Source organism: Phyllostomus discolor, chromosome 15, assembly GCF_004126475.2.
Source record: "Phyllostomus discolor isolate MPI-MPIP mPhyDis1 chromosome 15, mPhyDis1.pri.v3, whole genome shotgun sequence".
Lineage (NCBI taxonomy): Eukaryota > Metazoa > Chordata > Mammalia > Chiroptera > Phyllostomidae > Phyllostomus > Phyllostomus discolor.
In genome coordinates, this window is record NC_040917.2 from 5,055,250 (window position 1) to 5,079,470 (window position 24,221).

The following is a 24,221-nucleotide window of genomic DNA, read 5'->3' on the forward strand; positions in this document are numbered from 1 at the left end:
GAGTAGGTTGTTAGTAGTCTGAGTGTCACTATTGTGTCCTTTAGAGGAACTGGATTCTGTTTTCATTGATCAGTTTTTTAGGATTTTAAGTTTCGTGAAGGTGCTAATATAGTGATTTACCTCAAATGCTTTTCACTTTGGAATCATGTCTATAAGTATACAAAATTACTTTATAAAATTTCTAAGTTAAACCTGCATATAGACACAATTATACAGGAAATCACAGTATTAACAAAACAGATTTTTTCATCTAACTGAGACCATGTTCTGGAGACGAAGATTGGTTTACTTTTTGGTTCCTGAAATGAGACAGTCGTTACTGAATGTGTTTGGCAGACCGAGGTGGTTTTCTCTGGTTTTTATTCTTGGTCATATGCTGCTAAAATGTAGTCTTGAAATCATATGGTAATTGTGATGAATCCTCTAGTTTTTAGCAGATTCTGATACCTCCTTAATGCTCAGTCTGAATCATCCACTTGCACCTGTGAGACTTCTGGCCGTTAATCACCTGAAAAATATCATGGAAACATCAAAGGTTTGTGTCAGATCTCTTTCATTTCTTCTGTGTTTGTCCTGATGAGGAGCCAGATAACTTGAGAGCAAGCACTGGAAGTTGGCACCTGGAGTGGGCACTGTGTGATCACAGAGACCAGCTGAGTAAAGCAGCTGCGAACATAGGGGGCCAAGGGCCAGCACTGGACGGGCCCAGCCACCGCTGCAGGCTGTGTGTGCCCTCGCAGCTACTGTTCTCACATCTCCACAGTGCAGGTCACCAGTGTGGCTCCAGCTCAGTGTTTTTCAGACTAGAATGTATAGACCAGGGTACAGAGATTCTCAAGTTATCTGAGAATTTTTTAGTTTTGAAATCTGCTTTTGATTGTCTTAAGTTTACCATGAGCATATTTGGGGACATCAGAATGGTAGCTTTTGGAGCACCTGTCAGTTCAGTGCCTGCAGTTGTGTTTGTGCTTTAAATCCTGGTGGCCCCAAATAGTGAGCGCAGAGGCTTACTTTGTACGTTCTGCCTTCACATCAAAATGATAATTTACAGACTTTGCAATGATTCAAATAGAGCATTATTTTCCTAACTTTAGTTATTCAAGCAGTATCTTCAGAATTTTTCGTTAGCTTATCACTGATCATTATTTCCTTAAAATTTTTCTTTAACTTCTTTTAAATGGACTCCTTTTTTTTACATAGTCTTCAAATCATACATTTGAAGTGCTAATTATATATACATTTTTCTGCAGTTACTATGATTAAAATAGAATATTCATCTGTATAATGTTTAAAATTGTCCTAGATGTTCCTTGTTGCACATTTGAAACATTTCGAATAGAGAAAGGTGGTGGCAGTTTATGCTTTTCCCACAGCATGTGGTGGTGTCCGCCTGCTGAGTCCTAGAGCTGGTGTCAGGCACTTAGAACCAAGTCATATTATAATAGTGTTTAATTTCAACTATTAATTAATTCGTAATTACCACATTGAATGCATAATTTGAGTTTTACTAATTTCATAGTTTTTGAAAATATTTGAATTATATGTTTTTTGTTTATATTTTTAATTTTTGTCTTCTATATTTTTAAAGAGGTTTTCTTTACCAACTACCTATAGGTAGGGATATTTTCAGGTTGATGAGCAGTCTTACTGTTCTGTTACTGTGAGTGATTATGTGCTTCCTTTTCTTTTGTATTATTAGCTGTATTTTATAGAAGGGAGCGGTGAGACAGAGAAAGGTCAGGGGGTTCACCTGAGGACACGGCGCTAGTAAGTGGTAGAGCTGGGGCTGAAACCTGTGTGCCCTCCATGGGCTGGGTGCTCTCATTTTAATACGATCGACGCCTTAATACAGAAGTCATATTTAGATTATACACGTTGTATTTTCAGTGGAAACGAAAAGGTTTGTGCTGGACAGTTACTCCTCTAAAATAAAAAGGCCCTTTAGAGGCCGTCTAGTCCGTGTGGGTGTGCTGAGAGTGTTTGAATTTCCACTCGGCGCAGAGCCTGTGCTCCTCGGCCAGTGTTCTGGAGTGCTTTCACAACACCAGGCTTCTTTCTAGCGTCAAGTCTTACAAGGTTTTAGCAACAACTAAATTAATTTTTCTCTTGTCCAGGAGAGTGTCGATGAGTCTTTCATAAAAGAAGCTATCTTAACCCGATTGGGTGATGATAGTCTAGACGTCGTTTTGTCGGCTGTAAGTGCTTTGAAGGTGAGTGACTGTGTTCATCCACATGCACATTTTTTGGTAAATATTTCCTTGCCTTTTTCACTTGATTCTCCACTCCAGGCAGAATATATGTGAAAATTATTCTCCCATTGGAAATCTGCTCTCTTGAGAGCACAGGTATATGAGCCTGGTTGGAAAAAGCTCATGAGAGGGATTAGATTGTGCAGTTTTATGCATGTGGAGGGTCTTCCAAAAGGAAAGGGACTTTGTCAGTTTTACCTTGGGGTCATGGAAAATGGGCTCATGCGTGCCACTTTTGAGAAATTGCTCGTAAAACTTTTAAATTACACTAGGATTCCTGGAAGATAAATTCTTTCAAGTTCATTTAAGAAGCACCATATGTATTTAAAGCAAGTAAAAATTCATTCAGAACATTTCTTTTTCCTCTAGATTTTCAAGAGACACTTTACATCAGAGGTGACCGTTTCAAGTCTTCTGAATCTCTTTCAGAGAGCAGAACTTTCAAAAAATAGGGCATGGTATGTATTCATTTCTCCTTATACAATTCTGAATTGGTGAAATTCTTGTATTGAATTCATTTTGATTTTTTTTCTTTTGCTTTTCATGTTTGCAATTTACCTTGTAGTTATACACCACTTTGATCACGGTAATTGTTACATTTTTGCATTATAAATATTCCATTTGGGTTTGCGTGGATTCATTATACTATTCTCTGAAATTTTCCTTCATAAATTGGAAAAGGAAGTATGTAATGTATGATACACTGAAACGTGGAAAGTGGGATGGAAAGAACTTTCATGTTCTATTTTATAAATCTTTATGTTTGGGTTTTGCTTTACAAGGATAATATATTACTTTACAATTTAAAAATGTCTCTGTAGTAAGTATTTGATGAGTTTTGGTCATTTCATTTTTTTTTTTTTTAAACCTTATGGGAGGATGTGTGTATTGATTTTAGAGATAAAGAGGGGGGTGGGGAGAGAGAGAGAAACACCAATGTGAAGGAGAAACATCAGTCAGTTACCTCCCTTACATACCTTGACCAGGGATCAAACCCATAACCTTTTGGTGTTTGGGGTGATGTTCCAACTAACTGAGCCACCTGGCCAGGGCTGGTTATTTTATTTTGGGCACCTAAGCTTTTTGCATGGACAAATGACTGAGCTCCTCAGAGGAAGGTATGTCTTACAGCTTTTTGTATCTATCATATCTAATTCAGCACATAATATATGTTCAGATATTTTTTGAACTTATGAGTGAATATTTGATTTCTAGTGGAGTTAAGATGTATAGTGTGATGTGTTTTATGTTATAGTTAACCTATTGTGATTTCAATAAAAAAGAAAAGAATTAGCCGAATTAGCAGTCCTAAATAATTCCTGTATTAGCATGGCTTTCCAGCAATCATCTTGGTGTCTCTGAAAAATATGTTTGGTGAGGAGACCACCAGCATGGATGTCAGCTGAGGTGGAGCAATAGAATAATGATGATGATTGCTTGCTGGATTGAAGTCCCTGATGTGTCTCCGAAGCAAATGTGCTTTCATATCTTTTAGGTGCGAGGTACTCGAACTGGCCACAGACGTGATCGTTAGAGAAGAGACGCTGAGTGGAAACGATGAGCTGGCGAGTCAGGTCGTGGTGCGTCTGCTTCCCTTCCTGGTCATCGACAGTGACGATCTGGAGTCCCCCGAGATGAGGACCGCTCTTTATTTATCCAGATCAGGACTTTGCTCTCTGCATCCTGTGCTACGAGGCTGGAGAGAAGGTAAGAAATTCAGTTGCTTTTTAGACAAAATGAACAGGTACTTCTTCAAAAAGAAGGTAAGTACCATTAAAAACTGGCCACACTTGCCATTTGAAATCTTGTGTATATTATATGCCAGGATCTAAAATTTTTTTGCTAAATAAAATATACAGTGAGAAAGAAACTGACCCACAAACTCAGAATTGGATAAAAGGAAAAATAAAAAGCAAACATTTGTAGGAAAATAGTAAAATTTTTGCTTAAATTCCTTAGTCTACATGATTCTTCAAGCAAGTGTTGGTGACATAGGGCCCTGCATTTAACGTTTTTTTTTTTTTTTTACAGCTCTTGAAAATGTGATTAAAAGTACGAAGTCAGGAAAACTAATTGGTGCAGCGAATCAGAAGATGATTGAGTTGTTGGCTGACAATATAAAATCAGGGGATCCTTCTTCCATGTTAAAGATGGTAGGGACGCTGTCAGAGCCCCAGCTCCGGCTCGCCTTCTTACGGTCTTAGATTCTCGGTATCTGCTTGTGGGGAGTTGTCGTCGTCTTTTTCTTGTTAATAATAACTTGCATTCTTGAGTATTTTGTTTTCTTTAAACATGTATAGTGTTGTGTTATATATTCTGCAGATTGTTGAAACCCTTAACATTTTATATAATTTATTTGATTGGTAGTTTTATGTTGGACCAGTAAGAATAATGTGTACTTTTTCACCTCGTTTTCCTCCTCCTCACTGAAAATATTGAAGTTATATTTTTGTTAAAATAGCAAAATACCTAAAGGAGGAGGAAATTGCTTTTGCTGTAGTAAATACATCTTTATAAAGGTATTAGGTTTGTGGTTTAAAAACATCCAGTTGGCAAGTACGATTATGTTCATTATAATTTTTGAAATTACTTATTGTTATAATTACTAGAAGTCAGTGCTGACTACTTTTTGAAGGCCGTATATTTGTCGTCCCACTTTAAATGTAGAACACACAATATCTGACGAGGCCTGAAGTGTAGGGAGAATGCTTAGGTGCCAGCCGAGACTTACCAGTAATGAGCAGCGCTCGTTTTCCCAGGTGGAGGGTTTGATCAGTGTCGGGGAGAAGGAGCCCCTCAGCCTGAAGCAGAAAGTGACTTCCCACGTGGTCGTATCCATGCTGGTCTCGTGCTGCTCATCCTTGAAAGAAACTCACTTTCCATTTGCGATAAGAGTCTTCAGTTTGTTGCAGAAAAAAATAAAGAAGCTGGAAAGCGTCATGACGACAATGGTAAGGAGTGCGCCGTCCCTGGGAAGTCGGGATGCATAGAGTGACGCCTGGCCCTGGGTCAGGGCAGAGCTGGCCGCCAGGGGCAGCAGGGCTGGGAGTTCCGGTCTGGAGTGGCAGTGAAGCAGCCTCAGGAGCAGTAGAGGGTGAATAAGGTGCTCTCTTCCTTTTGCAGAAAATTAATCAAATTATAGAATTTCAGGGTCGCAGTGCTCGTATCTGTATTGGGGTTGTTATCTAAGCTGTACCTAACTAACTGCCTTTAGTGGTGAAGATTTCACTAGCTGTATCAGTGCCTGAACAAAATATTCCTTCATGCTCTTACTTTCCAAGAGTAGACCTTTTGTATTCTCTTAAAGTTACATTACATTGGCTCTCACCAGCCAACTGTTGTCTCTGACAGTGTTACTAAGTTACTAGTATCACATTTTGAGGTAATAAGGTTATTACCTCAATAATCTCAATAAGATTATTGTTTTAATATTTGCTGTATATAATAGTGCTTTGTTTTGATTTGTCCTCCAAACCTCAGAAGGCTCCTCATTGGATTTGCTAAATGACTCACATCCTTTTAACATTTCCATGTACCCTCAGGATCGTTAAAGGAATAACCCTTCATATTGTAAAAAGTAGCCCAGAGAGGCCCTTTTTAACTTCTCTGTTATCTTTTGTAAAAGTGTGAAGCCTGAATTGTATTTGCTCCCACTGTTAAAAGTGTGGACAAATGGAGTGTTTTCTGTATACACAGATATGGGTGGTTTTCTGTTGTTCGTATTTAATCCCCTTTCTGAGAGCCCTGGGCGTCTTTCTGGCTGTGGCCGCACAGTGAGCCACGACCTCCCTCACGCAGGGCAGTAGCTTGTGAGCCTGGCTTTGGCCTCGTTTTCTCTCCAGTTACAACTCTGCATGCACCTGTGTGCAGTTCTGTTTGTCTCTTTCCTGCTCCTTTTCTCATGCTTCCTTTTGGCACTTGCTGTATAATTTCTAAATACCTTAGCATTTTGCTACTTGTTTAGAATCATCTGTAAGTTTGGGGATTTTATAATGTACCTTCTTCAGATTAGCAGTAAAAACATGAAATGAGAAAAGCCTTGTTAGGGATCTCTTGGAAACCCAATTCTTCCTGTTTAGAAAGGTACCATCTGATACACAGAATTTATATGAATAGTGTTTGTTTTTAGGGATAGTGTTTTAAGAAAACATAAAACTGAAGCCATAATTCACTTTTTTCTTTCTTGTGAATGGTGTTAGACCTCTTTAAAAGCCTGATTGAAGTTATTAATTCTCTCACCTAAATCGCCACACACAGTTGTGTGTATTCCCCGGCGTACACACCGCCGCAGTCCGCCCGTGGAGCCCATGTTCAGAACGGCTGTGAGCCTGCGTCCTTTTGTTTCCTTCCCGTTCCAGGAGATGCCCTCGGAATGGCATTCCGAGCTGATGACGGACCGGGCGATACCAGCGCAGCTGTGGGCACACTACGTACAGCAGGTCAATGCCGCCCAGTGGATAGCTGTGGAGGACTCGGTGTTACTCGTGTTTTCGCTGAAAAATTTTATTTATGCACTAAAGGCTCCTAAATCTTTTCCTAAAGGTAGGACCAGGTGTGAACCTTTTGAATGGGATTCCCTGGAAAACTGAGTCCTTGGCTTCACGACTTTTTTTTGTTGAGTGAAAAGTCCAGCAAAGCGTTTGTTCACTTGAGTTTCACATCGTCTCTCTCCTCACATCCACACAGATGGCGTGTGGTGGAATCCTGACCAGCTGGAGGCGGACAGCAGAGACTACCTGCGCTTGCTCGTCGGGCTCTTCGAGACGATCCTCTGTGGGGCCGACAGCACCCACTTCAGGGTGCTGATGAAGCTGTTCCTCAAGGTGCAGCCCCTCTCATTCAGGCATGCTCTGCCCTTCAGGGTCATCTTAGCCACGACAGCTCTGAGTGGAAATGAAAGTAGACTTCTAAACAGCAAAGAGCATGTGTTAATCAGCACAGGCCCTGTAAACCCGGGCTGTGATCCTGACCCCCCTCAGTGGGGTTGACAGAGACCAGCGCCCCCACGTGCCCCCTCGTGTACTAGGCCTGTTCACGTGTTTGATCGTAACAGCCCAGTCTGCTCGGTTGCTTCATAGCATTTCCAGTGAGAAAGGGATGTTCAGAGAGATGATTTAGTTGTGCAAAGTCACTCAGTTAAGAAACTTCGTCACAGCACCAGTGACCTCCATGCTGCCAGGAAGTCAGTTCTTTGTTTCTGTCTGACCTGCCTTCTCAGCAGCATGTGACACAGTTGACATTGCTCCCTCCATCTTTGAAGGACTTCCTTGACGAGGCTTCCCAACATCACTCTTGTCTCAGTGTCCTGCTCAGTGTCCCCATGTGTTAAGTGTGCTCAAGTGCAAAGTTAGAGCAAGCCCTGTGGATATCAGTCCTCTGAGTTCACTTACATTCCTGCCAGTTTGCTAAAATTCTGAGCGTAGAATAAGTTTACGTGATTAGACAAAGCAAAATATTATAATCAACTATTTGTTTTCTATAGTCATATACTATTATAGTTAGTAAAAATTAAACTTCCCTGCTTTTGTTTTATTTTTAATTCAGGTACATCTAGAAGATGTTTTTCAGTTATTCAGGTTCCTTTCTGTGTTATGGACCTATGGCTCTAGCCTTTCAAATCCCTTGAACTGCTGTGTGAAGTCCGTGCTCCAGACTCAAGCCCTGTACGTGGGCTGTGCGATGCTGTCCTCGCTGAGGCCACAGTGTAGAGCCCACCTGGCTTCCACGTCTTCTCCAGGTACTGCCCAGAACATTGTATGTGTGCGGTCCCCTCCGGCTCTGCAGCTTTTCCTGCGTGTGGTTCGTGGGGCTGCAGTTTGGAGAATTTCTCTTTTTACAGTTTTTGAAATAGAGCATGTGCATGCTCCCCTCATATATGTTGTGTCTGTTTACTTCTAAGTATTGCTTTTAAGTTACAAATGTCAGTTACAGAATCTCACTAAAACAAATGATGGAAGTCAGAGGTGATTAATCCAAACCATCACAGTACAATTCTTACTACTTATAAAGTAGGTCTGCACTTAGACAGCCCTCCTGGATTTATTTCTTTTATCACATGCAAGTCATTTTCACGTTGGGCACTCAACTGTGAAACCTCCCAAAATAAAATTTATATAAAGCAAAATTGCAAATGTTGAAAAAGATACAGAATTTCCTGAAGTTGATAAATATGACACTGGAAGTGGGTTGACCTCCTTCCAAAGCTACTGACAAATGGGAGGACCTGGTAGAGGTCGACCCTTAGCAATCGAAGGTGAGAAAGTGGATGAGGACGATGGTTGTCATCGATACTGCAGACTAGAATGATTTTAATACTGGGGGAATGAGTGGCCCTTGGGAAATCTGGAGATGTTCTTGATTATTTTTTAATTCCAAAATTGCTCTTCATAAATGTTTTATAAAAGCAGAGTAAATGATCATAAACTTTTCATGGAACAGTTTCTCAATGTTTGTCTTATTAGCTCCTTGGAAGAGCAAATAATTACAGTCATAACCAAAATTTTATCAAATACAAGGTAAAGTAGATAATATAAATTCAAGTTTTACTCACAAAATAAAATCCTAAGAATGGATTTATTTCTCTACTACTTACTATAAAACTGCAGCCACTGTTTTAGGTAGACTTACTTTTAAGAAACTTAAAATTTTTTTTAATGAGAATTTTCTGTACATTTTTTAACTTTAATTTTTCACTTAATATGTTAGAAGCATTGGTCTATATTAATATGTAGCCCTGGCCAGTGTCACTGAGTTGGTTGGAATGTTGTCCCATAAACAAAAGGTCACAGGTTCAATTTCTAGTCAGGGCACATACCTAGGTTGCAGGTTCGATCCCTGGTCAGGGCACATATGAGAGGCAGCTGATCGATGTTTCTCTTCCTCTCTCTCTCTCTCCCTCCTGTCCCCTCGCTTTCAAATCAATGGGCATGTGCTTGGGTAAAGATTAAAAAATAATTATAACGTTAATTTTTTTAAGATCCTGTTTTTTAAAAAGATAAATATAGAAATTTATCTTTTTTTAAATGTCTGCATAGAGTTTCTTTTTTTTTTTTTTTTTTATTTCAATCATTGTTCAAGTACAGTTTTCTCCCCCCTACTCCCGTTCCAGCCCCTCCACCCAACCCTCCCCCCCCATTACCCCCCACCCTTAGTTTTTGTCCATGTGTCCTCCAAATTTGTTCCTGTAATCCCTACCCATTCCCCCCTGAAATTCCCTCTTCTCTCCCCTCTGGCCACTGTCAGACTATCCCCTATTTCAGTGTCTTTGGTTATATTTTGCTAGTTTTTTGTTTTGTTTTGTTTTGTTTTGTTGTTTAGATTCCTGTTAAAGGTGATATCATGTGGTATTTGTCTTTCACTGCCTGGCTTGTTTCACTTAGCATAATGCTTTCCAGCTCCATCCATGCTGTTGCAAAGGGTAGGAGCTCCTTCTTTCTTTCTGCTGTATAGAATTCCATTGTGTAAATGTACCATAGTTTTTTGATCCATTCGTTTACTGATGGGCATCTAGGTTGCTTCCAGCACCTAGCTATTGTAAATTGTGCTGCTATGAACATCGGGGTGCAAAGGTTCTTTTGTATTGGTGTTTTAGTGTTCTTAGGATAGAGTCCCAGCAATGGAATTGCTGGGTCAAAAGGCAGATCCATTTTTAGTTTTCTGAGGAAGTTCCAAACTGCTTTCCATAATGGTTGTACCAGTCTGCAGTCCCACCAACAGTGCACTAGGGTCCCCATTTCTCCACAACCTCTCCAACACTTGTTGTTTGTTGCTTTGTTTATGATGGCCATTCTGACTGGTGTGAAGTGGTATCTCATTGTGGTTTTAATCTGCATCTCTCTGATGGCTAGCGATATTGAACATCGCTTCATGTGTCTTTGGATTTTCTGTATGTCCTCCTTGGAGAATTGTCTGTTCAAGTCCTTTGCCCATTTTTTAATTGGGTTACTTGTCTTCTTAGAGTGGAGTCGCGTAAGTTCTTTATATATTTTGGAGATTAAACCCTTGTCTGAGGTATCATTAGCAAATATGTTTTCCCATACAGTTGGTTCTCTTTTTATTTTGATACTGTTTTCCTTAGCTGTGCAAAAGCTTTTAATTTTGATGAGGTCCCATTTGTTTATTCTTTCCTTTATGTCCCTTGCTCTAGGAGACAAGTCAGCAAAAAAGTTTCTGCGTGAAATATCTGAGATTTTCCTACCTACGTTCTCTTCTAGGACTTTAATGGTGTCACACTTTATATTTAAGTCTTTTATCCACCTTGAATCTATTTTTGTATAAGGTGTAAGTTGGTGCATAGAGTTTCATCTTATGGTGGTAGAATAATTTATTAAAATAATTATCTCCTGTTAAACGTGTGAGTGTTCAAAAAGGTGCATATTTTATTTAGAGGTTGCAGCTCTTCTGATTTTCCATCAGGTCTGCATTGTCCATCCTTTGGCATCAGAGGCAGTAGCCCCTGAGGAATATACCTCTTTGTCTATCAGTAGCAGCACCAACAGTCCTCACTTTGCCTCTGGTGTTGTTGCAGGACAGGCTGCTGCCCGTCTCTGCTGCCTTGTCATGTGTCACTTCCCTTTTCCTAAAGTGCCTTCGCACTTGTGCTGCCTGGACACGTCCCAGGACTCCATTGAAAACAGGAGAGGCGCACCTTGTTCTGGAAGCTCAAGGACCTTACCCTAGAATCCCCAAGGGCCTCGAGTAGAAGGGCACCCAGTCATTGAACCCGTCCTCAGTGCGCTTCTAGCCAGACCTCGGCAGCAAGGGGTCTGGGAGGTGTTGGCTGGTGGTGGTCCTAATTTAACATGTTACGCTGCTCAAAGAAAGATATCACCTGTTTTAGTAATATAACACCATAATGTATGAAGTAATGTATACAGTGGCTTGGCAATCTACATTTATTACTTTGTGTGTAGATATGTATTCCGGCTCAGTCTTGCATAAATGATTAGACCTTTAACATTTGTCAGATGGAGGCTGCCTTTGGTTTGTTATGCCTGATTAATATAGTAAATTTATTTGCATGTTTAAAAGGAAAAACATATTTTTAAGTTTTATGTAAAATATGCTATTTTAAATCTAAATAAAATTAGAATGAGGTCACATAGATTTTTAAAATGCAAGATGTTCCTAAAAGCTGATTCCTTAAATAATGTAGCTTTGACTTATCTTGAGTCCCAGTGCCTAATCTGAATATGGGAGCCATAGTACTTACACAGTTAACCTTTGAAGATCGCAGGGGTTAGGGGCATCAACTCCCATGCAGTCAAAGAGACATGCATAACTTCTGACTTCCCAAAATTGAACTACTAAGAACCTGCCGTTGACCAGAAGCATTACCAATAACAGTCAGTTAGTATGTATTTTGTGTGCTTTTTGTATTATGTACCATATCCTTACAATAAAGTAAGCTAGAGAAAAGAATATGGTATTAAGAAAATCATAAAAAAGAAAACGTTTACAGTATTTACTGAAAAAAATCTATATCATATACTTGTAGTGGACCCACACACTTCAAACCAGCGTCCGAAGGACTGAGTAAGGGATGAGGTCGGAGTACTTTAAATTTGTTTTTGTGTTTGGGTTTTTTGAGAAGCTCTGCTCTACTACACAGAGAGGTTTTTTGTTTGTTAGCAAATACAGTATCTTAGCCTAAAGCTGCCCTTTGTACAAGTAAGTTCGGCTTTGCAGTTGTTTGTTTCTGACTATATTTTATAATTTAATGTTGCGGAGACCAGGAAGGATTTCCAGGTTTCATACCACACTCAGAAAAGTCTGAAAGCTGTCAGGCTCGCTCTTAGCATTCTAGAGTGGGAAATGTGTAACGGCTCATTTCTAGAAAAATAAAAACCAAGCAGATGTGCTTCAGTGCAAAGCATGAGATGAAGTAGCTAGAGAGCAGACAAGGAGACAGGTATCCTCTTACCCCAGACACAGCTTTCCAAGAGCAGCCGCAATCCAGGCGATCTCAGGTGCGTTCTACTAGATCCACAGTGCCCTTGAGCTGGGCAGGGCATGGAACGAAGGGACGCTTCCAGATTCTTCCTCTAAAACCAGCATAACGTGGAAAATTGGCACTGGCAGACAAAACAGAGCCATAGGCCAGGGTTTTAGTAGTAATGCAAAAGTCCTGAGTTTTTGCAAATTGAGTTTCAGCAGTCTGTTGTTTACAGATCAAGCATTTGCCCAAATAGAGTTCACGTCAGTAAAAAAGAATTGGTTCAAAATAACATAATTGACCATACCAGTGTTGATGAAAAAACCCCCATCATGTTCCAAAGATCTGAAACAGCATCGGATAAAAATCAGTAATTATTTCTAGTTAAGTGACAGCAAAATCTGAGTCACATGATGGAAATGGTTCTCACATCAAAGGCTGACATTTTCACTGCACAGCCACGGAAGCAGAAACAAAAGTGGCAGTGCTGAATTGGTCACTGTTACTGAGTGTGGCTCTGGAAGGACTGGTGGCCAGGAATTTCAGTCAAAGCTGACCCCTCAGATCTGTGGGCTTCCTGGGTGGATTGTGCAGTAGAATATCTGGTCAGCTATTTGGAAACATTTGAAAAGTTTGACCCAAGCCTTACCCTCAGAAGAAAATTTCACATCAACTAAAGATTTCACAGAAAAAACTTAGCCCTGATATTAGCAAAAAACATGGAGTACATGTGATCTCTAAATAACCAGATCGATACTTTTAAACTCATTTAGAGTGGGGAACATCTTTCTGAGCCACATACAAAACTAGAAGAAAAACTGACTAAAATTTCTGCATTGAAAGTAAAGTCACAATAAACGTCAATTCAGGACAAAGTCTTTGCAAGCACAATGCACACGTAGGTAGCTTCCTCCACACATTCATGCAAGGGTGTGTGTCCAGGGGTGTCGGCAGCAATTTTAATGCCAAAAGTCCTGAAACAACCTAAACTCTCTGCAGTAAGGTACTAGTTTTCAAAATGTGGGAAGTCAGTGAAGATGAGTACAACTTGAAAAGAATGATTTAATTTAGTTTTGTGTAGAAAACACTTCACGTTTTCAGATGTGACAGCAGTTTCTGCAGAAGGGTGTATCTGTACTTTGCTCTCATTTGTGCATTTTCAAAAGAATTTACCAGCGTATGTCTGGCATTTTTCTAGAAGAGTAAACAAATAATGAATGGTCTTCGTAGAGGGAGTTCGAGTTGGAAGTAAAATTTTTCATCATGTGCCCTTGGGTACTGTTTAAATTTTGCACTGTTTCCATTTTTAAATGGTTACTTAAATATTTTTCCCTTTGGTTCCAGTGGTGGCGTCTCTACTGCTTAACCTGGGAAGCCCCATAAAGGAGGTCCGGAGGGCGGCCGTTCACTGTCTGCAGGCCCTCAGTGGAGTGGCGTCCCCGTTCCACATGGTGATAGAGCACGTGGTGCCCAAAGCAGAGGAGGTCACCTCGGACGCCACCTATGTCGTTCAGGTAACTGCCAGCACGGAGCGTTGCAGGTGTGCACACGTGTGCACACACCTGAGCAGTTTCCTCCTTTCTTGACTTCTGCTTTGCAGGGACTGTGGTCAAGTTCAGCCTCTGGGTTTAGAAACTCATGGGGTGATATCTGCACATCTTTGTCCCCAGTTTTAAAAGATAGCTGCTGGCAGACCAGTGTTGGGTTTCTGAGAGGAGCTGCCTGAGGGGGACCGATGTCCTTGCCTATTAAAGTTTCAAGGGGAAATGAAGAGTGACCCCCCCCCCAATAAATAGTACATTTAATATTCAGGGTTGCTTAACTCATTACCCGGTTTTCTTTTTTGGTACCTCAGGATTTGGCTACGTTATTTGAGGAGCTACAGAGAGAAAAGAAACTGAAATCTCATCAGAAGTTGTCCGAAACTTTGAAGAACCTGCTTTATTGTGTATCCAGTTCCCCGTCTTACGTTGCCAAAGATCTGACGAGAGTGCTTCAGGAAGTGCATGGAGAGGTGAGTGCGGTGTGAGGGGCTGCACCCCATGGGGCGTCACTCGGTCATTGAAACCACCGCTGTACGGGCGAGGTACCTGCCGAGGCACATGTGTGCACTCAGTGACAATTTTCTTACCAATTTGGGAGAGGAAATGTGGTGGTGGAGAAAAGAGATAGAAAACAAAAATCAGAGAGTTTCTTTCCAATTTTGAAATTGCATGTTATCTCTGTCTAATCACTGACTTGATTTTAAATGAACTTCAAAATCACATGGGGAAAAACACTGAAGGTGCACCATGGAAAAACGGCAGGGTTGCCTTGGTTCTCCAGGTGAAAATTTTCTACAAAGTGTAATATATTTGGACATACGATAGGAGGCCCCCCAAAACCCCAGAATTATCTTCTGGAGTGTGGGCCCTGTAGTATAGGTTTCCCCGACCAGCGGAGTGTTCTAGGAACCCACCTGGATCAGTGTACCAGCTGACGTTGTTGTGAGAGGCTGTGTTTAGCTTCAGTGAATTTTTTTTTTTTTTGAAGACTTAGCGCATTTGCCCATTTTGTGATGGGGCATTTATGAGCACTCCTGCCCACATTGCTCTGAGTGATCAGCAGTTTTTGAATAAAAATGGCATAACCCCCATGCCCCACCTTTCCTATTTACCCAATCTCTCTCCCAGTAACTTTTTTTGTTTCCCTGGATTAAAAAAAAAAAAAGTCCTCAAAGGGAGATGTTGTGCTTACGTGGAAGAGGTGAAACAAAAAACGGCTGAGGCACTATAAAGACGTCAGAATCGATGAGTTCCAAAACTCTTTTAAGCAGTGGGAAAAGTCTCAATAGGTGCATTGCGTCAAATGGAGAGTGCTTTAAAGGGGACTGAAGTTTAAACATGTAAGAATAAATACACAATTTTTTATAAATAAATTCCATTTTTTGGTTGAGGTTCCCCCCACCTTAAGACTCAAATATTTCCAAAACCACATGCTCACTTTTTAAGTGTATGTGGTTGCATACTTTTTTGGGGGGAATCCATAGCTTTCATTATGTTGTCAAGGGAACCTGTGGTATGAAGAGAGAGGTCATGAGAGCCTCGTTGGCAAGTGTGCTGGGTGCAGAGGAAACTGGCTGGTCCTGGTGTCCGGATGCCTGTGTGCCTCACCAGCGCCTCGCCAGTCTCAGACTGACTGCCCTGTGGAGGTTTGCTAACATGGGTAGAATGCGGTGGAAACCATTTGGTTGAATTTTCCTGATGGAAGCAAACAGATGGCATTTATCAACTCTGTGTCATCGCAGCTCTAGTTTAAGAATTGACCATCTTGGCCCTGGCTGGTGTGGCTCAGTGGATTGAACACCAGTCTGTGACCCAGAGGGTCACTGGTTCGATTCCCAGTCAGGGCACATGCCTGGGTTGCCAGCCAGGTCCCTAGTAGGTACCCGAAAAGCAACCGCACATTGATGTTTCTCTCCCTCTCTTTTACCCTCCCATCCCCTCTCTTTTAAAATAAATAAATAAAATCTTTAAAAATAAAACGAGAATTGAGCATCTTGTCTTATGAAGAACCGAACAGTAAATAATGTAGGCTCTGCAGGCCATACAGTCTGTGGCGGCTGCTCAGATCTGCCTTGTGTGGCAGTCGCGGCAGAGACAGCAGGCAGTCCTTTGGCCGTGGCCCACAAGCCATATTTTGCTGGCACCTGGTCTAGTTATTAAAGACTTCACATACATAATTGGAACTAATGTTAATTATATCAAGTTGGAAACAGTGTTTGGAAAATTGCAGTGATTTAGAAAAAGCTAACATTTACTTTTATAGTCTAGACCTTCAGTTTAGTTTGTATTTCCTGTTTTCAAAAGAACTTGGGACACTCAAGATTTGTCTACTCATCTCTGAAGGGTTTAGAGCTTTGGACCATTACAGACAAAACCGTCAGAAGGGACCAGAGTGCTGGATGGGATTAATAGTTATGTCATGTCCAAGGGTCATCACTGTTGGGATTTTTTCTCCAGGCTGAGCTCCCAGTCTTCCAGCATGATCCCTTTGGAGGTCTTTGCTAAAGCGAGCGAAAACATGTCAGTATAGTAACTGTTTCCTAATACATTCTCCACACTTCAGATGGTGCTTTCTCAGCTATTGCCTATGATTGAACAACTGTTGGAAAAGATTGAGAAGCAGCCCACAGCTGTCCTGAAAGATGAGGCCACTGTTTTGCATCTCGCTCTGGGGAAATATAATGAATATTCAGCATCTCTTTTACATAAGGACCCAAAGAGTCTGGATATATTTATAAAAGCCGCGCACACAACAAAGGAACTTTTTTCAGGAATGCCCACTGTTCAGATTACAGCCCTTGAAAAGGTCAGTGATATCTTTTAGAAACTGAAGCACATGCGAGCTTGAAAAAAATGTGTAATGCTTTACTTGGAGAAGACAAAGTGGACGGCACATGTTTTAAAGGAATTTGATTTATTTGACCCGTTTTGCAAAACTGAATGATATACGTGGGTCATGAAGAAGTTTTGCATTCTAACTGACAAAATTGGGGACAATTTCACAGAGAGAATAATAAAAAGATTGTTTTTGGAAATCAGGTTGGTTCATTGAGCTCAATGGCCTTTTTTCCTTCCTCCTCTAGATTACAAAGCCGTTTTTTGCTGCTATATCAGATGAAAAAGTTCAGCAGAAGCTTTTGCGCATGTTATTTGACTTATCAGTGAACTGTAAAAATACGCATTGTGCTCAGACTATTAGCAGTGTTTTTAAAGGGGTAAGTTGCAAATGGTTTGTAATTTATTAATGTTCTCTTCGAAGTAACACATGTTTAAACATCCTCCATTGTACAATGTTTTTAGAAAGTCAAATGTAACCATTAACTAAATCACAGAGAGTTTGGTCGTAGAGAAGTGCTTAATCAAAATGAGAAGTTTCCATCGATATTTTTAATGTATGAACTATTATGGTTTTAACCAGGTAGGGTGTGTGTGTTAGTTTGGAATTTCCTCATATGGGGGCATCTGCCTTTGTGTGCAGGGGTAGGAGTCTGTGTGTGGGGCCTGGCATTCGGCTGGTCCCACCTGCTTGTGCCTAACCTCAGGAGCTGTCTCGGGATGCATGTGTGATGACGCTGAGCACCTGCTTGTTGGTTTGAAAGTGCACCGAAACCTAGCCGTGCATCAGAATAATCGCCTAGTTTTTCTGTTCTGTGTTTTGTAGGAAAACACATTCCCAAAGGGTAAGAATATGGTGAAGTCTTAGTATCCTGATTCAGCATTTCTCAGAGTTTTATTATTATTTACTTAGGTATTTCAGATAAATTAAGTGAAACAAAGGTGCAGAGCAACAGGTATCATATGCTCCTGTGTTTTTGGTTTTTAAATCTTTACCCAGCTGTCCGCATGTGGAACATTTCCAAAGGAATACTTAAGTTTTCAGCGGTGTTTGCCTTTGGGCATCGGCCTGGGCTCTGGAGTCGTAGGGAGGCGGGAAAGGGAGCTTTTCATTGCATCTCTTCTAACCAGCGTTCACTGCTCTAATTTCATCCCATGAATTGTATCACTAGCATTTTATTCCTTTTTTTTCAGATTTCTGTTAATGCTGAGCAAGTCAGGATAGAACTGGAGCCACCAGATAAAACTAAGTCCTTGGGCACAGTTCAGCAAACGAGGAGGCAGAAAATGCAGCAGAAGTAAGCCGTGATCGCAGGGAGCGCGTGCTGTTCCCAGGCCTTAAATGCTAAGCAACCGTTGATTTTCCCATGCCCATCATTTTGGCATAATCCGGTATATTGTTTTCTTAGCACTGACAATAATTGTTTTTCCAACTTGGTGTCATATCTGTTTCCCAGAAAATCCCAAGACCCAGAATCTGTCCAGGAGGTTGGAAGTTCTTACTGGCAAAGAGTAACCCTCATCCTGGAACTACTGCAGCACAAAAAGAAGCTCAAAAACCCTCAGGTGTTGATACCGACGCTTTTCAGCCTGCTGTCAAGGTAATGACCCTGCCTTTGGTCGAGGAGAGGAGGGGATTCTAAGTCCTCATTTTATTGAACATTCTCTTTCTTGCTTCACTGGTCTGTAAAATTAAGAACTGTTTTTGAAAGATTAAAAAAATGGTTGTAGGTCCCATTGCCAGTGCCACTCTCATCCTGCTCTGTGTGGGAAATAACCACTCACTCACCTGCTTCCCTTAACTTTCATTTATGGATATATTTACTTTTAGTTTTATTTTATTACATTTATTGGGATGACATTGGCTAATAAAATCGTACAGGCAGTATATGATCTCAGTGTTGTATTATGTGTCCACCACATGTATTTGGCCCCTGTTACTATCCCGCCAGCCCCTTTTTCTCTGATAACCACCACCCTGTTTGCTGTGTCTGTGATTTTCACTTTCACTATCCCATGTATGAGTGAAATCATGTGGCTCTCGGCTTTTATGTCTGACTTATTCCTATTAGTACAGTGTTCTTAGGGTCCCTCCATGTTGTTGCAAATGGCAGTATTTCATCTTCTTGTGGCTTCTTAACTTTCAATACCATGTCCCTGGAGCAGCATTGCTTGTATTTAAAGATACAGGGTGACATCCACTCGGTTTTTTAGGTGTGAATAGTTAGATAGATTAGCCATGGCGTGCGCTGTTGAACTGTGGATGTGTTCTTTCATCTGAACGGTACAGTGATTCTGAAAGTCCAGACAGGTGGATGGAAGTGCAGTGTAGAGAGAGGTAATCTGACATGAGTGCCTGCCTGTATGAGAAAGAAGTTTGAGTTAGGAATCTTCCCTCTCGTGTACAGCCTTGATGTTTACTGATGGTGTCTTAGCCATTCCTCATTTAACATGTGCCTGGAAAGGGGCCATTGGTACCTCACTGCTGTTGCACAACTTTCACATCCCATCGTTTCTCTTCTGGGGTCCTGCAGGTGTTTAGAACCTTTGCCACCAGAGCAGGGAAGCATGGAATACACCAAACAGTTAATTCTCAGCTGTTTGCTCAACATCTGCCAAAAACTCTCTCCAGACGGCGGGAGGATACCAAAAGGTACATGTGGGCATTGGTGCCGTGTTGGAGGGGAAGGGGGGCGGAGGACTTGTCCACGTCAAGTAGCACGGTGCCTGCCACTCAGAGGTTGCTTACTTCTCACCACTCTAGACGTTCTGGACGAGGAGAAGTTCAATGTGGAGTTGATCGTTCAGTGCATCCGCGTTTCAGAGATGCCTCAGACCCATCACCATGCCCTTTTACTTCTGGGGACTGTGGCCGGAATATTTCCTGTGAGTACTAGTGGCAGAGGACGTCAGCAGACACTTCTGCCGTCTGCGGACATGCGTGGGTGCTCAGTGTTTGAGGCCAGTGGACGGGGGGTCTCACAGTGCAGGTGGGCTCCCAGCCCCGCCTCTCACGAGCTGAGACAGATTTTACTGAGCTTCAGTTCCTCTTTGGAAAGTGGGAGTTACCAGTAGCCTTCCTCTCAGGGTGACGGTGAGGACACCCGGGATGCTTTAGCCATCACTGAGCACGGTGTCCGGCCCACGTAACGCTCCGGTCAGTGGTGGAGTCAGTGTTGTTGGGAAAAATCGCTGCTGCCATCAGTCCTGAGACAGCTTTCAACCTGTGACTTAAGGAAATTCATTTGAGTATGAGCTACCTCAGCTAAAGAGATTATGTCCCTCAAAGAAGTACATCTTTTAAAGAAGTTTGGAGAGATCAACATTACTTTCCTAGTGGAGATTTATGTCAGAGGTTCTTAACCTGGGGTTCTCCATGAGTGTGAGGGTGTCTTTTGATCTGCTGAAGTCATGTACAAGGTGCTTGCGCATGGGATGTTTCTTCCCTTGAAAGAAAGTCTGTAGCTCAAAGGGGATTATAATCCAGAAATGGTTGAAAATCATTGATATTTTTCCATTGTTTTTATTGCAGTATAATTTATGCTATAAAATTCGCCCATTTAAAGTGTACTATTTAGTGGTTTTACTCTGTTCACAAGGTTGTATCGCCATCATAATTATCTGCTCCCGAAACAGTTTCCTCATCACCCGTTAGCATGCACTCCCTCTTCTCTCTCTCACCCCCCATTGTCTGTAAGTGGAATCACACCATACGTAGCCATTTTTGTGCCTGACTTCGTTCACTTCGTTAGCATAGTGTTTTCAAGGTTCGTCTGTGTTGAAGCTTGAATCAGTATTCCTTTTGATGGCTGAATAGTATTACATTATCTGTATATGAAGGGCATTTAAGCTGTTTCCACTTTTTGGCTGTTACGGTAAAATTATGCTACAGAGGGCATTTGTAAATGAAGTTTTGTGTGCTCATGTTTTCAGTTCTCTTCGGAGTAGAATTGCTGGGTCATTTGCTAATTTTAACTGAGAAACTTCCAGACTGTTTTCCAAAGCAGCTGCATTGTTCCGCGCCCAGCAGCAGTGTGTGAGGGTTCTGATTTCCCACACCCTCGCTCCTCCGTGTTGTCTGTCTCATTGCAGGCCTCCCAGTACGTGCGAAGGGGTATCTGTGAGGTTTGCACTCCCCTGATGACTGATGATGTGGAGCATCTTTTCTTGGGCTTACTGACTGTTCACTTACTTTGGGGAAATAATCCTTTGCCCATTTTAAAACTGCATTATTTCTCATCGCTGCATTGTAATGAATCATTGATATTTGATACGTTTAAAATAGAAAATGTTGACAGATATATTTTCTTTCAGGATAAAGTTCTGCATAACATTATGTCCATTTTTACGTTTATGGGAGCCAGTGTCATGCGTCTAGATGATACTTACAGTTTTCAAGTTATTAACAAGACGGTGAAAATGGTTATTCCGGCACTTATTCAGGTAAGATATCTTTAGACTGTCATTATTTTTTAAGTTCTATGTGTAGGATGAAATTCGAGTAGTAGTAAATGAATGACATTTAAAAGCCTTTCTGAAATTCTCAGGTATCTGTGCCTCTTAAATTTTAGATGGTGAAGCTAAGAAGTAATCTAGGAGATAATGTGTTTTCCAAGAATATAAATAAATGTATATTCTACAAGGGTATAATGACAGAAGTATCTTGACATTATTCTGACAAAGTGAATTTACATTTGCTGTGTATTTCAGGGCATTGCATCATTTTGGTAATACCCTTGTGTAGGTCGATGAAGATAGAAAGCTTTAGAGCTACACTGGCAAAGTTGTAAATGCAGTTCAACAGACATTTACCAAGCCGTCTCTAAGAGCCAAATGCTCAAAAGAGATGAGTGAGACGTAGTCTCTGCCAGTAAGGAGTGGACAATTTGAAACTAAAAAGTGGCCTCGGAGATGAAAGAGGTTGGTCATCTACTTGAGTTTTCTGTTTGCCTCCGTTGTTGTTGGTCTTATGTTACTGATCGACCATTCCAGGGATGACCGTATTCAGCACTGTCTCCTTTTAATCTTGGCATTGGACTGGTATTCTCTGTGTCAGACACGTCAGCAAGTTAGGACACGTGTATTCAAAAAAGAGAAATAACTGTCCTCATATCATGTCTGCCGGTATAATAGATAAGTGCTGGAGAGGCCAGGCTGACCCCAGAGCTCTGGCAGAAACAGTGTGGACTGGGGCGCAAGAAGGGTCGGTTTGCCCGGTGAGGCGGCAGAGCCGACGGTGGCACACGCAGAGGCACAGCCCAGGAACGTGCTCAGGGCGGGGAAACTGGAATGTGGTAGCTTGGAGGAGAGCAGAGAACTGAGACAGAAGGAGGGGCGCCGGTGTATGCATTCATTCCCTTATTCATCGGACAGCTCTTTGTGAACACCAGTACCAGACTAGAGCCGATTGAACCTGTCTGAGAGAAACGGGGCCCTTGGCCTTTCTGTGCTCTCTCAGTCTCAGCTGGACCCTTTCCTTTTGGGCACAGCACAAATCCTGCCAGGTTTTTGCAGCTTCTCGGACGTCCAGAGAGCAAGCAGACTTGCTCTCGGTGCCTGGTGTTTGGCGTCCACTTCCTGTCGTCATCTATCCGCACACACGTCTTGTTTCTGATGAGTCTCCTTTGGGGCAGGGCTCACACTTTGCATTCCCCTCAGGGCCCAATAGTGCCTGGGATATGATTTATACTCATTGAATGTTTACTAATCGGCCTTTGATTATGCAAATTCTTCCCATAACGTGGGCACACGTGAAGACTTGTCCTATCCTCCTAAAGCCTGTTGTGTGGGGGGGTTACTCGTTTCTACTCACCAACCCTGCTTTCCATTCTGCAGTCTGATGGTGGAGCCTCCGGAGAAGTCACGAGAAACGTGGAAGACATCGTGGTGAAAATCATGAGTGTGTTTGTGGACGCGCTGCCCCACGTCCCGGAGCACAGGCGCCTGCCTGTCCTGGTTCAGCTTGTCGACACGCTTGGTGCAGAAAGATTCCTCTGGGTTCTTCTAGTCTTACTATTTGAACAGTACGTCACTAAAACAGTGCTGGCGGCTGCCTATGGAGAGAAGGTCAGAATATAGGGTGGGGATGAAAAGGAAAAGATGTTTCATACAGGCTTTGTAACATGTTCAAGCTTAAATAGGGCTGGCAATGGTCAATGCACATTGCTTAACAGTGCTTGCTCAGAATGCTTTTAAAGGTGTCTTTGTCATTCTTTAAAGTAGTTGGCAGAGCCCATGGCTCTGAATTCCTCAGTAGCAGCAGACATCTCCTGGGGGTGGTTCGACTTTCCTAAGAAGCAGGCCTGGTGTCATGCTGGGTGGTTCTGCTTTAAGCCCAGCAGAGCACAGCTGTAAGTGATTAAACTCTGTCCCTTGACAGTGGTTTTGAGCGCATTTCCCGGGGAAAGGGAGGTGTGTCAGATTGCTGAAGTCAGTGAGACGCAGGTGATTGCTTTGAGTAGCTCTGTTGGGACAGGAGGATGGGGTTAGGGGTCAGGGCTGTTTGCAGGGGACTTCACAGAAGTAGGCCCACTCTCTGTAAAGCTGTGTGTCCAGATCTGCCGGAAATCACAGTGCAGACTATCCTGGACTTATGCCCCTGTGTTTCTCACAAATGGGCTTTTTACTGTAAGGAGCCCAGCAGCTCATTCCTCTGGTGATACTTGTGACCATCGGCAGTGACTCTGTGTCCTAAGAAATGTTTTTAAGATGTTTCCCTTATCTGTACTTACTGACAAATTTGATAGGCTCAGTGTTATTACCTTTGTCTGTTGTCTATACAGGATGCTATTTTAGAAGCAGACACTGAATTTTGGATTTCAGTCTGTTGTGAATTTAGTGTCCAGCATCAGATACAGAGCCTGATGAATGTCCTCCGGTACTTGACACAGCTGCCAGAGGAAAAAGAAGGTGAGCCTAAATACGCAGTGGTTACTGTTCAGCCTGAGAGCTTCGGAGGCTCGGAGACCCCGTGGGGGATCCTTAGAACCCCAACAGCACCTTGAGGAGGGATTTTTCAAAGTGAGCCAGTAACTTTTCATTTGGGTATCTGATTGTGTACTTCCTCAAATCTTTACAGAAAGAAAGGGTGAGTACCGCATTTCAATAGGATGTCTGCTGGCCCTTCCTCACACATTGGCGTCTGTAGCCTGTGCCTTTGCGCTGATGTGTAAGCCGAGGAGTGTTACCAGTGTCTAGGATGAATTATGGTAAAATGACAGCAGGTTACCAGGGCCTTCTTAGCTGTACCTTAGCTTCCCTTTAAAATATTGGTGAAAACATTTACAAGAAGAGGAGCAGATGGCTACCACAGCAGTGGTAACTGAATATGAAGATTCTGCTGTGTGCAGGAGACTTGAAGAACATTTGCAGCACCAGTGACGTTGGCTGTATGTGTTGCATGGTCTTGGTTCTCGGCCCTTCAGAGCAGAGCAGCAGGGCACTTCCAGACACGGGTCTAAGGACGCTGCAGGGACGGGTTTCTGTGTGGCCAGCCCTTGGCCCTGTGTCCCCTGCTTGGCCAGGCAGTGACTCGCCTCACCTTACAGTCGGCTCAGGGACAGATGGGAAGGAGTCTAGAGAACTCTGTGTGGTGGTGACGTGCTAAGGAAGACGCCTCCATATTGAGGCACCCTGGGACCGTGGTCTTTAAGGAGCCCA

General features: G+C 42.2%; 1 protein-coding gene across 1 annotated transcript in view; it reads left to right on the top strand.

Annotated features, from left to right (window-relative positions):
• The window catches only part of HEATR1 (HEAT repeat containing 1), a 49,952-nt gene that overhangs the window by 13,138 nt on the left and 12,593 nt on the right, over window positions 1–24,221 (top strand). The window contains exons 12-31 of the mRNA XM_028531162.2: window positions 428–535; window positions 2,115–2,210; window positions 2,619–2,707; window positions 3,745–3,956; window positions 4,281–4,402; window positions 5,009–5,200; window positions 6,608–6,791; window positions 6,936–7,072; window positions 7,794–7,986; window positions 13,528–13,697; window positions 14,039–14,197; window positions 16,291–16,533; window positions 16,811–16,942; window positions 17,757–17,860; window positions 18,020–18,163; window positions 19,097–19,215; window positions 19,327–19,448; window positions 20,877–21,005; window positions 22,398–22,628; window positions 23,345–23,471. Coding sequence (XP_028386963.1) covers window positions 428–535; window positions 2,115–2,210; window positions 2,619–2,707; window positions 3,745–3,956; window positions 4,281–4,402; window positions 5,009–5,200; window positions 6,608–6,791; window positions 6,936–7,072; window positions 7,794–7,986; window positions 13,528–13,697; window positions 14,039–14,197; window positions 16,291–16,533; window positions 16,811–16,942; window positions 17,757–17,860; window positions 18,020–18,163; window positions 19,097–19,215; window positions 19,327–19,448; window positions 20,877–21,005; window positions 22,398–22,628; window positions 23,345–23,471 — 3,013 coding nt within the window. The remainder of the gene's footprint in view (window positions 1–427; window positions 536–2,114; window positions 2,211–2,618; window positions 2,708–3,744; window positions 3,957–4,280; window positions 4,403–5,008; window positions 5,201–6,607; window positions 6,792–6,935; window positions 7,073–7,793; window positions 7,987–13,527; window positions 13,698–14,038; window positions 14,198–16,290; window positions 16,534–16,810; window positions 16,943–17,756; window positions 17,861–18,019; window positions 18,164–19,096; window positions 19,216–19,326; window positions 19,449–20,876; window positions 21,006–22,397; window positions 22,629–23,344; window positions 23,472–24,221) is intronic.